This window comes from Jaculus jaculus, chromosome 12 (assembly GCF_020740685.1).
Source record: "Jaculus jaculus isolate mJacJac1 chromosome 12, mJacJac1.mat.Y.cur, whole genome shotgun sequence".
Classification (NCBI taxonomy): domain Eukaryota; kingdom Metazoa; phylum Chordata; class Mammalia; order Rodentia; family Dipodidae; genus Jaculus; species Jaculus jaculus.
Genome location: NC_059113.1, coordinates 42,087,975 through 42,104,045, shown reverse-complemented (window position 1 = coordinate 42,104,045; position 16,071 = coordinate 42,087,975). Strand labels below are relative to the sequence as shown.

Sequence of the window (16,071 nt, the reverse complement as noted above, 5' to 3'; positions counted from 1 at the left end):
GCTCTGAAAACTATACTTGCTTTTGAGTTCTGTCTTATTCACACTTCCTCTGTGTGTGCACTTTACACGTACAAGTAAATTCACTCAAGAGCCTGAGGACAAGCTCCTTACCACACCCCAGTGCTAAGACCACAGGAGCTTTAATCATTTTATAAATAACAATCACTTAACAAAAGACTTTCTTTGACTATAGAAACTACAGATTATATAACATTCCTACTTGTTTGCTTTTTTCTGTGGGTGGGTGGGGGCCATCCAGGTTAAATCTCGCTTTACCCCAGGCTGACCTGGAATTCACCATGCAGTCTCAGGCTGGCCTCAAACTCGCAGCAGTCCTCCAAACTTCCAAACCTCTGCCTCCCAAGTGCTGGGTTTAAAGGCCTGTACCAGCACACCCAGTCCTACTTGTTCAGTTTTATTTCCCGTCTGCAAGAATGTTTCAAAGTTTGCTTCTTCTATAAGTAATGTAATAATCTCAAATGTTCCTCAAGGCTCCTTTTCTAATCTTTCTCCCTCTGCCTTGACACCTTGGGCTGGGTTTTCCCTCACCCACTCATTCCATGGTCTCTGTGCTTTCTCTTCCCAGGAGACTTCTCGTTGGCCTGGCTTCTTCATTCAACTTTAAAAGAACACCTTTCACTCACAGCATCCCCCAACCCAAGTTCCTGGTAGTTAATGCTGCAGGTGGGAAGGGTAGGCCTCCTATAAAAGGAACTTGCAGCTCCTTTGCTCTATGCACAGAGCTTCCTGCCGTTGTTATACAGCCTTGCAGCAGGAGAAAGGAAAAAAAAAAAAAAAAAAAAAAAAACACCTTCTTTAATGCTCAGGCTTGTTACCATTCTCTCCCCACATGCCAGTGTCCACAGTCTTCCTACCTACCTTGCTTAACCCAGTGCTTCATGGCAAGGCCAGCTACTCTGCCACCTCCCACCTGCTCAGCTCTGACTCAGGCTCCTGCTCACGTTCCTGTCTGCCCCTACAAAATTCCTCCCTAAGATGTGGCTTCTTGGCCTGGGAGTCTGATTGTTTTAAGGGTACCTGGAATTTCCTTTACTTGTGTACACCAGAAATGATTGTCATGAGGAAGAGATCTATATTCCCAGATCCCTAAAATCATACTCAGGGCCACATGGGGAAGCCAAAGTCAGTTGGGAGGCAGTCTTAGGAGGAGAAACACCAGCAGGCACCTTTACCACAGCTCCACAGGGAGGAGGAGTACAGCAGGATCAGCAGTTGAAAATCTCTTGGGCTCTGGGGGACTGTGGCAGGTGGAGTGGGTACAGGTCCCAGGGGGTCAGTGGGATAAATACTTTGGCTTGGAAGCCTTTAAAAGAAACAATGTTGTAGAAGGTCACTAATGACCCAGGTGTCAGAGCATAGGAAACAGAAGATTAAAGGCCTGATACAGCTGCTTTTCACCACACAGCACCCGAAGATCTAGCTGTTGAGGCCAACCCACCCAGAAAGTACGGAGATTTCCTATGGGATCAGAGACTTGCCCTTGTTGAGCTGAGATTTGAGTGGGGCAACAGAACCTCTAGGATGCTGTTCATTGGGAGGAGAGCTAACAGCAGACATGTTCTGCTCCATACCTACTTCTGCGTTCCACCTCTGTAGAATTCCAGTAGGTTCAGCCATTTCCTCTGCCTATAGCAAAGGAGTGACCTACACTTATATATTTATAAATTTATATGTAGGTATGTATGTATACATACACATACATACACACACACACACACATACACACACACACACACACGTGTTGGCATACACACACATATAACAAACAGCTTCCAAGACTGTCTGTAAAAATGTACTACATCAGTAAATTCCTATGGTGACTACAGGGAACACCAGGAAACCAGAGGAATAAAACCTCTAGCTCTTGGGCTCAATTTACTCTACTTTCTTCTATGTAAGAGCATCAAGTCTAGATCTAAGAACCCTAGCTCTAAGTCTTTCTCTTCTTGCTGTATGTTATTATTTAAGCTCTCAGAGCCTCAGTTTTAATTTATTGCCTTCCAGACCTGAGGTTCTATGACTCTAACAGGCACCTTGTAGGTTCACTTGTCACAACCTTTGCAGACTAGCACAGTGGGCCCCACCACACCTGATTGGTAGTCAGCCTAGTGACATCTATCCTTCCTTAGGCTAACCACAACGCAGGCCTGCAAAGCCATCTTGACTAACTCTACCTATCAACACACAGGGCTCTTAGCTGTGACAGAGAAAAGCACCAACAGGTTATGGTAGAAGCTGTTGGAATCAATGTTTCTCAGTATCAAATATGAGCCTCTAGGATGGTCTCATTGTCTTTTAGTCTAACAAGATGCAGCCTCTGGGGTTCACCCCTTCAGACGGCTCAGCTCATATGAGCTAACAAAGTCCTTATATGTATCTACAAAGAAAAAGTTAATTCTTTTTTGCTAATCATCGTATATTGATTATATAAAATAATGGGTTTCACTATCATATACTTATCTTTTCCATCCCCACCCCATCTCCATTTCCCACTTCCATCTCCCACTGGTCTCCTTCCCTAAAAGTCTCTTTTACATCTCATGTCTCTTATCATATAGACATTTACATAATATACGGAGAATAAACATGAGAAAACATGATACCCATCTTTCTGAATCTGGCTGATTTCACTTTACATGACAGTATCCAGTTCTATCCACTTTCCTGTAAATGACATGACTTAATTCTTCTTTATGACTGACTAACACTCCATTGTTTATATGCCAACTTCTCTTTATCCAATCTCCATTGACAGACCTCTAGGTTGATTGTTTGATGTGGCAATTGTGAATAGTGAAGCAGTAAACATGGGTGTGCAAGGGTCTCTAGTGAAACACTCCAAGATATAGCATAAGTAGCAACATTCTAACTAGGATTCCAGTAGCTCAGGGGGAAAAAGTGAGAACTGACAAGTGGGATCTCACCATATTATAAAACGTTTTCACTGCTAAAGAAGAAATCAACCATGAAAAGAGACAGCCTACAGAATGAAAGAAGATCATTGCCAGACATTCATCCAATAGAGGACTAATATGATATAAAAAGAACCAAAAACAATTTAATAACAAAAGAACAAGTAATCTAAACAGTAAATGAAGTAACTGAAGATTGTCAAATGAAGAAATACCAGTAGCTAATATCTAAGAAATGTTTAACATCTTTCACCATCACAGAAATGAGGTTCCATCTTATACAAACAAACAACAAATGCCAGTCTGACAAGGATATGGGGAAAAAGAACCCTTATTCACTGTGAGTGTGAATGTAAACTGGCATAGCCACTATGACAATCAGTATAGAGGTTCCTCAAAAATCTAAAACTAGAAGAACCATATGACCCAGCTATATCACACCTATGTATACTTCCAAAGGAAGCAGAGTCTAGAATGTCCTTCTGAACTCTCCTTCCAGATGTATACATTCTCCATTCTGTTCTCACATCTGAGGCATCAGCACACTACTGATGCTGTAATTTGACATATACTGGCAGTTGCCAATTCCAAAATGGCATTAACAGTTCATTCAATTTGTGAACATGGAGCCTCTTTTTAGAAGATAATGTTTGTTTGATCTGACCCAAGGTCATAGAGGCCTCTTTTGCCTGCCAACAACTGCTACCTTGCTCAGCAGCAGCTGATAGACTCCAGACCTCTGGCAGCCCTCACCGTTTTGTTATTTTAAAAGCCCTCTCTGGGGTACTTTTCTGTAATTAGTTACACTTTTCTCCTGCCTTGCTCTAGACCTCTGATACAAGCACCTGTTCAATCCAGCTCAGTTAAAATTCTTCCACTCACCTAATGTACCCAGCACCAGGGGTTACCCAAATTGGTATGATGCATTCTAGCCTTGGGACTCCTGTTTGAGACTTTTACAAAGACACATTTAAATGTCACCAACTGTTTCCCTTTTAACAAATATCTTTAAAGGTAAAATACTCCACAGTATCCAGAAATCATGCAAAAATTCTTCATTCTAAATGTGGGGTAAGCCCATGGCTACCCCAAACTTCTGGGTAGAAGGAACCAAGTGGTGACAGAGGAAGGAATTTTATTACCTCAGTGTACTCCCACCACAAGCTCAGCATGATCAGTCTCCTCAGAATCCTCTTTAAACTCTCCAGAAAGATCTGACCATTGCAACAACACCAGGAAAGCCCATCTGCCAACTTGGATGTAGACCAAACCACTGGGATGTATAAGTGGCAAGTTCTGGTTTTCTCGCAGTTACTGTGTGACCATAGGGCAATGTCTACCAGGGTTTGTTACACAGTAGCTTGTCACACAGCAGATGTATGATAATGTGCCCCAGAGCTATAATATCTACCAGAGCCTGGGCTTCTGGTGTCCAAGCCACGGTACTCCCTCTGTATGCCAAAATCCCCAGTGCCACTTTTCCACAATAATCATTTTCTTTTCTCTCTTTCATTATTTGTACATCAGTCCTTAATATCCCCACAAATTAACCCTAACTCCTATCTGAGGAAATGGCTGCTATAAATCAAGTGTTTTCTGCTTGATTTATATGCCAATGAGACTGAGTTGCTAAATAAGCCAGCCCATGTGGAAAATCAATCATTGTCTTTACCTGATGCTGGGCTCAGCTTTGATGGAGGGAAAGGAGATGTATACCAAGACAGTCCTGCCGGTGAGGCCTGTGGCTGCAGAGAATCAACACTTTGCCAAACCAACACATTTACATAGTAGTCATACTGGTCCATATACGCAATAGTTCCTAGGGATATTTTAAATTTATTAAAAAACTTGAAAGATAGCACCCTCAGTAAGATGTTTGCTGTATAAACATAAGTACCTGAGTTTGCATCCCCAGCACCCACATTAAAGCTGGGCTTAGTGGCATGCACCTGTAATGTCATTGTTGAAGAGGATCCCTTAGGCTTGCTGGCCAGTTAGTCTAGCCAAATCGGTGAGCTCTAGGTTCAGTATGAGGCCCTGTCTCAAAACATAAGGTGGGGAATAATTAAGAGAGACACCCAAAGTTGACCTCTGGCCAACACATACGCACACAGACACATTCACTCACACATGTATGAACATGCATACACATATGCATTCACACTATGATACACATGATAAAAAAGAGAACCCTCAACAAATTCTTGGTTTTACAAAAGATGAAATGAAGTCACAGGAAGTACTACAAAGGGGATACAGGCACTGGCTATTTTTCCAGAAATGAGCTGTGTGATCAACCACAGGACTCAAGATCAGGGAAGCTAGTGGGATGTACACTGTACTGAGATCCCCATAGCATTCTCTCTGGAGCAGAGTGCTTCCTAAGATGCTTCCTTTCACACAGGGGCACTGTGTTAGGAATGAAATGCTGTGGTGCACTCAATGGTAAATTGTTAGCTCTACCACTCACCACAGAGGAGCAGATTTTAGGTCAACCAAATGCAGGGATGCCTTCCACAATACTCCTTCCTGTATGCTTTTCCTCCCTATGGACACTTGGAAAAACTCAGAGTAATGCAAACTTGATAGTCCATTCTCCCAAGATCCCAGAGTATGTTCAGAGCTGTTAGTTGAACCCAATGCTCTAGGATTAACATTCAGTTACCAGGGCATGAAAAGGACAAGAAGTAGGAATTGCCCTCCTCCATTTTTCCAAACATTAGCCTGTAGAAAAAGTCCAGAGACTCTTCAAAACGTTGGTCTGACCACTCTCCACCCTCAGCGCTGTGGTGGCCCTGCATAGGGTGGCCCCAGTGACCTCTGTGGGATTTTAAGGCAGGTCAGTCAGAGCAGATCTGAAACCTTTCAAACAAACCATCACAGAATGGCCCACCTCGGGCCACATGGCCTTAAGTCTCCACATGAAGCTGCCATAAAGAACCTGTGTAAACTGCATTCTGACTTGTGGGGTAGAGGGACAGGTATGTGATAGGACTGCCTCAGGCTCTGCATGGGAGCCCACTGCAGGAGTGGAGCTGAACCCCATTCAATCTGGACTCTGTTTTTCATGGGATGCAAAGATGATGCCATCTAAGCTAGAAGGAGGCCCTACAGGTGAAATAAAAGCCACAATGAATAAAGCAATTTTGATCCTAAAACTATTGATCCATAACCTTTCATTTTGGCAGTAATTTTATAGCATGGCTGATTTTCTAATAAAGCTATTTTCAGTTTATGAAATAAAGCCCTTTGATGCATGTGAAGAGTTTTTCTGCCTCTGGCTGGTGGATAGGAAGAAAGAAAGCAGTCATTCTACTCACTCAAAGGTAACACTGGGCTTTAAGAGACAGAAAGCAAATCTCTATGGCTCATGAGTTTACTTTCTTCATTTAGCACAATACCACTGCTCGTTACTCTCAGTTTGTAGATCATATCATATGGCATCCAATTTGTGCAAACTCCATTCTCTTTGGAAATGGGAAAGGTGGTATAAATAATTTCAGTAACTGGGTTAAAAGGAATTTACATGAACATTTGGTCTTTTAAAGAATAAAATCCTGCCTTTAACCTAGAATGCTGAGATGGCATCACCTGACATTCTGAATAGATGCTGTCCACATATGTAAACTCTGCACCTGGCACACCCTTCCAGGATAGGTCCATGTGTGGCACTTGCCACCATGGGAGTTGCAGAGTTGCCCTCTGCCTCTCTCCTGCATATCATCATGGTCAATTGATTTCTCATCCATCTTGTCTGTCTTGCACTTGAACAAAAATCCACATGTGGATGCTACAGGCTTCCTGGGGTCACTGCATCAGTAGACTGGAGCAAGAGGCATGAGTGTGAGTAGCAGCGAAATGCCCAGCAGCTATGTGAATAGGAAAGCCAGGCACTATGGTCTGTGTTCCCATCTTCAGAATGAGGCAGTGTTACTCCTCATAGACAGTAGCCGAACCTAGTATCAGAATGTCCTGTAAATAGGAAGCACTCAAAACCACCAAGCAGACCATCCACGGTGGATGCCAAGAAGTAAATGTAACCTCAGGAAGCAGCATCACTACCAAATCTGTATGAGTCATGTGCAAGGTGGTATAGAAAATGAAACAATGTGCTACGTTCACATAAACTTCCAATGGCAAAGCTCTTGTCACTAATCGCTGTGCACCATATCCTAAAGACAGGCTATAGAAAGGGAACAAGCTGACACATTGGCTTTCCCTTATTTCCTCACCATGAAATTAAAAGCTCCTGAAAACCTTTGGCTCACAAGAAATCCAGTGGACTTGAAATCAGTAAACAGCTTTTATTTTATTTACTGAAAGTGAGAGGGAACTTTAAAAGCAGCAAACAGAAATAAGGAAATAAATGAAACAAATAAACATTCTGTTGTACAGCACTAAAAAATCAAAATTAAAATTAAATGTGAGAAAAATAAAAAAATTAGTAAGCAGTCTTTCCTGCTCTTTCAGCAATAATTTCCCTCCTCCTCTGCTTTCTGAAGTTAATATGCAAAAGGCTTAGCAGCCACTCCTATTCCAAAGGCTCCTTGTTCCCTGGATAGCAAAATGATGTATAATTATGTTGGCTGTCCTATAGGCCTCAAATATTTCTATGGAAGAGCATGTATACACTTGATATCTGCACATAACCCATCAACTTGTGTGATTACTGTAAAATTAGGTGCCCTAAAACAAACACTGAATTTTAATCCAAGATTTCCATCCAGGCAACATACAGCTAAGCTATATGCAGTATGCAGAGAGTACAATTCAGCACAGCTGCAAAGGTAAGCATCCAGAAAGGATGCACAGAGGAAGAAAGGTGGGAACCACCACCTGCCCACAGGACTAATCAGGATGGGCACCTTCCCAGGCCCTTCCCACAGCTTGGAACTGACCACGGTGGAAAAAGCTATCACACAGAACATGGCAAATACTAAGATCCAGGATTCCCATCTCTCTGGCCTCTCTTGGGTGAGGAGGAGAGCTAGTTAACCAGCATCTTGCTGGCAGGAACTCAATCTCAGAGACAGTGATGTTCAGGACTTCTCACTATATATCTGCAAGTAGGCTAGAATCAGACCCATAAACATGGTAGTCATGATATTTCTAACTAGACTTCCATGAAGAAAGTGTTTCACAGTCATCTTACTTTCACTGTGACTTAGCAATTAAATAATCATCAATGTCAAATGCCCCTGTATGCTTAGTCTTGTGTGTGTCAATCACTTGGCTGTCATCAGAATCTTTGGGGATGAGCATGGCTGCCAGTCTGATAGACAAATGTGTACCCAAAATGTCTTCATTCATGGCGTCAGAATAGGCAGTGAGTGTCCTGATGGACATAGAACAAATGCTGTAAGGTAGTCAAAGCCAGAATCAGAGCCCAGCCCATGATGCATACACTATTCCACTCCTCCAAATACACAGCAGTGACAGGAAAGATAAGAAAGTGAGACTAGGGATGGAGAGATGGCTTAGCGGTTAAGCGCTCACCTGTGAAGCCTAAGGACCCTGGTTCAAGGCTTGGTTCCCCAGGTCCCACGTTAGCCAGATGCACAAGGGGGTGCACACGTCTGGAGTTCGTTTGCAGTGGCTGGAAGCCCTGGCGCGCCCATTCTCTCTCTCTCTCTCCCTTTATCTGTCTTTCTCTCTGTGTCTGTCACTCTCAAATAAATAAATAAATAATGAACAAAAAAAAAAAAAAGAAAGTGAGACTATAAGAATAGAATAGCAGTCAACATTTGTACTGCCCATGTCTCACTATCAGGGAAATACATTCATACAATCTCCATTCTCCTTTATAAATAACTGCCACCGATATACTGTTGTTCATATGTAAATCATATATACATCTTATGAAACAGGAGGAGGAGAAGAAAGATTAGTTATTTATACTGTGTGTTACACTTCCCACCAAGAAATAAAAGCTCCCACTCCCAAAAGCATTAAAACAAATACTAGAGACCACCATCCTTTGCTTGGGAAAACTGCCTATAAAACTGTGCAGAGGGGTTAACATTTGTCTGAAAAATAGACAGTCAAAATGAAGTTATACATGTGAGAAGTCACTGCTCAAGCTTACAGATCCATACACAACTGAGCATGCCCTACAGACTTGTCTCCACCTAAGACCTGCCAGCCTGAATCCAGCAAAGGAACCAACCCCGATCAGGACATGGGTGACGTCCCAGAAGCTGAGCCAAAATAGGAGTCTGAAGTGAGCAATAAGATACCCTATGGCAGCAAATCCTTTTTTTTTTTTTTTTTTTTTTTTTTTTTTTTTTTTTTGAGGTAGGGTCTCACTCTAGTCCAGGCTGACCTGGAATTCGCTATGAAGTCTCAGGGTGGCCTTAAACTCACAGCAGTCCTCCTACCTCTGCCTCCTGAGTGCTGAGATTAAAGGTGTGTGTCACCATGCCCAGCATGGCAGTAAATTCTAAACAAAGCTGGCTGGACTCAAGCAAGAGGTAGCTACTGTAGTCCATGCACATATCGAAGGCTGGGTAAACACTACAACCCAAAAGCAAACTATCAGGAGTCACCAAAATGAAAAAAGACTGAACCATACCCAGGGCCTCACTTACTCAGAAAACACTCTACCACTGGGCCACACCCCAGCCCATTCTTTTAAGTATGCTTTTAAAGCCATGTTGGCATTCATGTCTCTGAACAGAGCAGCTTCCATGGCCATGATTTTCCTCCATTAATGCCCCACCCCATCCTTAGGTCTCCTGCAAATTAATTCCAAAACCAGGTGGCGTAGAGGAGTAATCAACAAACCCACTCTACCTCTCTCTTCATTCACCAAAATTATCACAAGTAATCAAAATAAAAGGAAAAAATGTTAATAATATTTTTCTTTGGAAAGCAGCCATAATTAATTCAGAAACATGCACCATACATGAAGTTAATGGTACCCACATCATTTCTTTTCTTTTTATTGAAAACCTCGTGTCTTATTACCAAAACTGCAATGCATAATTGAGTAACTTAATCCAAAATTAGTGTTCATGCTTTATTTAACAAGAGACTTTGCTTTCACAATGCTATTTTGAATCCTCATTTTCCATACTGTTTTCAATATTCAGTCCTACTAGAAAAAGCCAACTGCCATATTTTTGTTACATCTTGCTAATCAAGAAAATCCTAGAGAAAAAAAAATCATATGTAATGTCTGGTACATGAAAGAGCTATCATTTTATATCATTTTCCTTCAAAGGTTTTCTAAGATCTCTATATAACATGCATTTCCACAGCTAATCTTAAAAATATTAGACTTTCCATGGCCTACAGCATTTCTAAAATAAGGGAACAAACAAAGTGTGAATTCATCCTGAAAATGATCACATGACACAATTCCATTTGAAACATTTTCTAGCACACAGTTGGATATGAAGCACACTTATATCACTGTGCAACCATCACAACCACCCATCATACAACTTTAGCCAACTTCCAAAACTGAAACCTGCCCTCATCTCAGAGCTGATCTCCTTAATCAGAAATAATTGTGGGAATCATTCTACAAAGTCAAGAGTAGAAACCAGTTGCACTCATGTGCATAAGGACCCTCATGTGGCACTGAGATGCAAAGGCAATTGCTAAGATGCTTCTATACAAGATTTTTGGAATATTTAGGAAGGCTTGACATGGTGGATATGATCCTGTGTTTATTTAGAACTAAAATTCTAAGTAAACATAGACTGTTAAAAGTTATGATTTCATCCAAGTACTGCTTCTTCCTATTTGGAGTAATTCCTTCCCTTTTCACATCTGCAGCAATGACACAGGTTCTCATCAATGTCAAAGTGAAATACTCTAGCTTAAAAGTGTTGTAAGGGATTTCCTGGCAATGTTCTCCACATTAAGTCTCAGTAAAGGCAGCCTTCCTGGACCTAGGAATTGACAACCTGGTTTCTTAGAAATGAAAATAACGCATGTTGACATGGCAATATCTTCTAAACTAACTTGAAGCTTTGTATATAATATACTGCCTCATAACACAAAACACTCGTGTCAGTCCTGAAAGACCCCTGACATCACAGAAAGGAGTTTAGCTTATTCTCATTCTTGATGCTTCTCAGAGTCAGAGGCAGGATTGGCCCAGAATATGCATTTTCTCCTCCTGTGGCATCACTGTGAGTAGAGATGGCAGAAACCTTGCCTTTTCACATAGGCTGTGTGATGTATTTTCACTACCAATCAAGACTCTCTGAAAACAGAGGCTTAAAAAATACCACTGTGTTTTATAAGCATGCCTCTCTGCACACAATAAATACTCCCAAATTTGTATGTTTCAGTGTTTGGGAGAAAAACAGAAATAGTTACGCAAACTCTGTGGAAAAGATTGTAATCAGTAGCATAATCTATCCACATTCATGAGTAAAAGATGAAAATCTCATTTTCCCAAAACCTTGGGTGTTTTCACTGGAATGTACAACACAAGCAGTGTCTTTCACCCCTGAGTTATCATGTCAGTTTAGAGGCTTTGCAAAATGTAGCAGAGGAAATCCCCCCAGAGCAAACCCATCTAGCATCACAAAGAACCCATTATGATCGATTTTGTTATAACTGGAAAACATATAAGGAACTGTCAGCAAACCTCTGTTTCATACCCAACAAAAATATCCTGGCATGCACATGTATTTTTCAGGACACAATTGACTTTAGTGAGTAAACTCTAGCAGAGTCCTTTGTAGAAAGCATGCTTCATCCCCTATCTGCTCCTCAGACATGGAGGTTTTCATTTTGATGAAAATACTTTACATCAGAAGCTCTGTGCATGAATTAACCGAAGCACAGGATAACATACCTCATGTTTAAAGTAAAAAATAACCAGGTTCCAAAGCATTTCTTTGGACTTCTTTTCTCTCCATCACAATTCTTATGAGCCAACAAAGGGCAACTCATGCTCAGCCTCTAGTCAGCTACATGGTCCTTTCAAAACAAGAAGCTACTTAACAATACAGAACACCCACTGCAAGACCCCTGGCAACCAAGGTCCTGGAAGCTCCCCCCTTGATGTCTGGGAAAGGTTTAGGTTGCCAACAGACTTCAAACACCCTACACTAGTCAACATCAATGTAGTTTCTTAGTAAATAAATCCAATAAGCAAACAAAGCATCTTTGATATATTCAACTTTTTATAACAATAAAATTCCCTTAAAAACCAAGACAATCATCTGAACACATTTCCTTTGTCAATAGAAATCTGAGTTCAGTCTGAAACTCATTACAGAACTGAATTATTTCATCCTTTTTGCTTCTCTCAGTTAATGTATAATATTGCACATACACACAAAAAAATATCAGCTGTCTAACACCCACAAAACATCTGACTTAGGCATCACATTTCTCAATTTTGCCACTGATACACAGCCTGTGACCTCAGGTCAGAAAGAGGGTGGGTTACCTGTGTTCCTGTCTGGTAAGATACAGCAGTGCTTCTGCAGAATGCCGGGCAAAACCTGTTTCAAAACAAATAAATAAAATGTACTTGGTTATTATTCAGGCAGAGGAAGTCATCACATTAACTGTTGTGAGGGATTTTCTAATAGGGTCGCTCAATGGTGCACCAAGTCATCACACCCAAGACAGTTTAATAAATTAAACAGTATGGAAAAATGCTAATGACATACATTTTTTTCATCAAAAAGGTTAATCAGGTAAGTATGCTGATTGTATATGCTTCTCCTGGGATGGTGCCACTGCTTAGGTAACACACGGCCTAATGGATCCTGAGAGAGCTCGAAAGCAGCACTCGAGGGGCTTCTGTGCACAGGGAAATGGGCCTGCCAATTTTCCTGATGGCTTTTAAAATATTAGGTGTAATTAGAGCCTGATGATGAAGCCTCGCTGGGACATTATGTTAGGTCTTCGAGGATCTAAGCTGAGATGCTTTTACCACGGATGAGTCATGAAGAAAGTGTGTCTATATTCTGAGCTTGATAGCAAAAGGTGAATGAAGTGTCTTATTTGGTAAATGAAGAAAAGGTGAAAATAATAGAAAATGGCTTTCCCAAGAAAATTCCACGATGTAAAGACACTAATATAAGCACAGTCTGGAAAAACCTGCAATTAAAGAATCTCAGTGGAAAATTTATGACTGCTTCTTAAGCTCACTCAGAGAGAAGCTGACCTCTCCTCTTCTGTGTTCCACACAAAGAGATGTGGCCAGCTCTCAGCCATGGTGGCAGCCCTCCAAAGCCCTTAGCCAGGAAGCTTGTGTTGTTTTCTATCAATGCATTCTGTGCATGGGAAAGAGATATCACAAGGAAACCCCAGACATACCAGCCTAATACCTGCCTTTGTATAGTTAGATACATTTTTCTGTGGCATAGTTCACCCTTTCTCCTCCAACTACCCTGTCGTCAGGAAAGAATGAGTCTTTCCTAAATATAATTGATTTCATACAAGGTAGCAATGGAAGTGTTTGACAGTGGGTAAATCTAACAGCAACAAAGAATAAAACAATGACCATGATGTGGGAAACATTTAAAACAAATGCAAATCAAGTGTCAGTGACATTCTGATAGCTTTGGAGAGGGTAATCAGATGGTCCTGAGAAGGTATACATGAGATGGAAGAGGAAGTCAAGGGTACTCAACATTGGTGTGGCATAAGCAGCTACCTTCCCTCCCAGCTAACAGCTCTTTCAGATAAAATAGTCAAGAGGCTAGACACTCTGACCCAAGCATTTTTTTGTTTGGATTTCTGAGGTAGGGTTTCACTCCAGCCCAGGCTGACCTGGAATTCACTATGTAGTCTTAGGGTGGCCACAAACTCATGGTGATCCTCCTACCTCTGCCTACTGAGTGCTGGGATTGAAGGTGAGCACCACCATACCCAGTTTATTTTTTATATTTTTTATGAGAGAGAGAAAATTGGTGCACTAGGGCCTTCAGCCACTGAAATTGAACTCAAGATACGTGTGTCATCTTGTGTGCATGTGCACCCTTGTGCGTTTGCATCACCTTGTGTGTCTGGCTTATATGGGACCTGGAGAGTCAAACATGAGTCCTTAGCCTTCTCTGGAAAGTGCTTTAACCACTAAGCAATCCCTCCAGCCTATGATCCCAGAGTTTTAATCAAACAAAACCCAGGGAGATGGATGTAATGATGGAAGACACCTTAAGAGTAAGGTTTCCTACTTGGAAGAGCCACAAACTATAGGTGACTTCCTACCATGATATGCCTCCCTGCCTAATCCTGAAGTACATCCCACACTGGGACAAGTCCTGTGGCTACAGCAAGTAGAAAGAGGTCTAGTCTGTGGACCCATAGCCTTCTGGAGTGATCACAGTTCCCAGGGATGGCAGCGCTTGAAGTTAACTGAGTGTGGGCACCTGGCTCTGGGTCTTTGGTGACTTCCCATTCCAGCTCCCTGCCTTTCCTCTAAGTTGCCAATCTGCTCCCAACCCCCAAAGCCACTGGACAATCAAAGGACCTATCCAATGGTCCCACTGAAGCAATACTCCCTCCCTGCCACATCCATAAATCTTTTCTTGAACAGGCCAAATAGCTTTCTATTTGACCTCAAACAGGAAAATATAAGGATCCAGGAACAGTCATAAACAGTCCATGGTAGAATTCACCTTGACTTTCCTAAAGGCAGGTGATTTGTGTTCAAAAATGATGCTCATATCTAATCTTGACAATCCTCCCAGCCTCAGTCCTGGGTAAGACACCTGCACTAAATCTTGGATGGAGCCATAGCCTCTGAAATGTCAAGCACACATCACTTTCTTGCAGCAGCTGAAGGGAACAAGCTAGTAATACCATAATGGGTTTATTTCGTTCTCTCTGAAAGATTTACAGAAAGGCAGCAAGAGAGAATGAAATTATCCCACCTACCCAAAGGCACTTTTAAAAGTTCAATCCTGCCGGTCATGGTGGCACACACCTTTAATCCCTGTACTCGGGAGGCAGAGGTAGGAGGATTGCTGAGAGTTCAAGACCACCCTGAGACTACATAGTGAATTCCAGGTCAACCTGTTCTAGAGTGAGACCCTACCTCAAAAAAAAAAAAAAAAAAAGGTTCAATCCCACTCAACCTGCCTGTTCTCTGAGAGCATTTAACTGCTGGAGATAATTGGAGACATTGTTCCCTGCTCCCAACAAAATGGGGGTAATACTTATGGCACTGTCACATTCAAAGAACCTCCCCCCCCCCCAGAGTCAGCACTTCCCAAGGATTCCCCGCATGCCATTCCATCTTCTGAGGATGTCCCTAATGACTACTACTGATATCTATGCATAGTACCCCTAGGTTCTATGCCCCAGACAAAGATTCCAAAGTCTCACTCCCCTCTGGGTGCCCATATATGTAGGTATCACCTTTTCAAACCAGCAGTAGGACCAAGATGCAAAACACAGCCTCATAGGTGAACTCTACTGTAATGTGACAGTCATCAGTTGTCTGTGGCTATAGCCAATTAACTTAGAATTCAGATGCCTAGTCATACCAGAAAATGCTAATAGAACACATATGGAGTAGCCTAACAGAAGTGCCCTGGTTGCCTGCTAAAGACTCTGTGTGGCTCAAAATCAGCAAGTGACCACTTCTTTGGTTCCATGATCCTGATGATCAGCACAGCTACAGTGCACAAACTAAAGATGTGTGGTGGCTGTGGTGGTTTGAATGTAAATTGATATCCCCCATAGCCTCAAGACTATGAGCTTCCTACTTAAGTCTCCAACAGGCAGAGCCCTGATGGGAAAGAGATGTGTCATTGGGGCCTGGATCTTTCCTACTAAGGTAGGTTGAAAGCCAAGAGTGAGTTGTTGCTGTTGGTGTTTACTGGTGTTATTTTCTCAATCAATCCCCCACCCCGCCTCTCTCTCTCTCCCTCCCTCTCTCTTTCTCTCTCTCTCTCATCTTTCCTGTGGACACATGCTGTAGTGAGATAGCTTCTTCTTCCATGATGGAACTTCCCCTGGATTCTGTAAGCCTGAAATAAACCCTTTCCTCCCATAAGCTGCTTCTTGTTGGGTATTTGTCCCAACAATTAAAAGGTAACTGCAACATAAATTGATACCATAGAAGTGGGTTCATTGATGCAATTAATCTGACCATGTAGTTTTTGGTCTTTTGGAATGTGTTTGCAGGAGGAATATGGAAGGATTTTGTACTTTG

General features: G+C 42.0%; 1 protein-coding gene across 1 annotated transcript in view; it reads right to left on the bottom strand.

Annotated features, from left to right (window-relative positions):
• The window catches only part of Dlgap2 (DLG associated protein 2), an 802,536-nt gene that overhangs the window by 632,059 nt on the left and 154,406 nt on the right, over positions 1–16,071 (bottom strand). Inside the window, exon 3 of the mRNA XM_045131440.1 lies at positions 12,349–12,403. Within this exon, the coding sequence (XP_044987375.1) occupies positions 12,349–12,403 (55 nt within the window). The remainder of the gene's footprint in view (positions 1–12,348; positions 12,404–16,071) is intronic.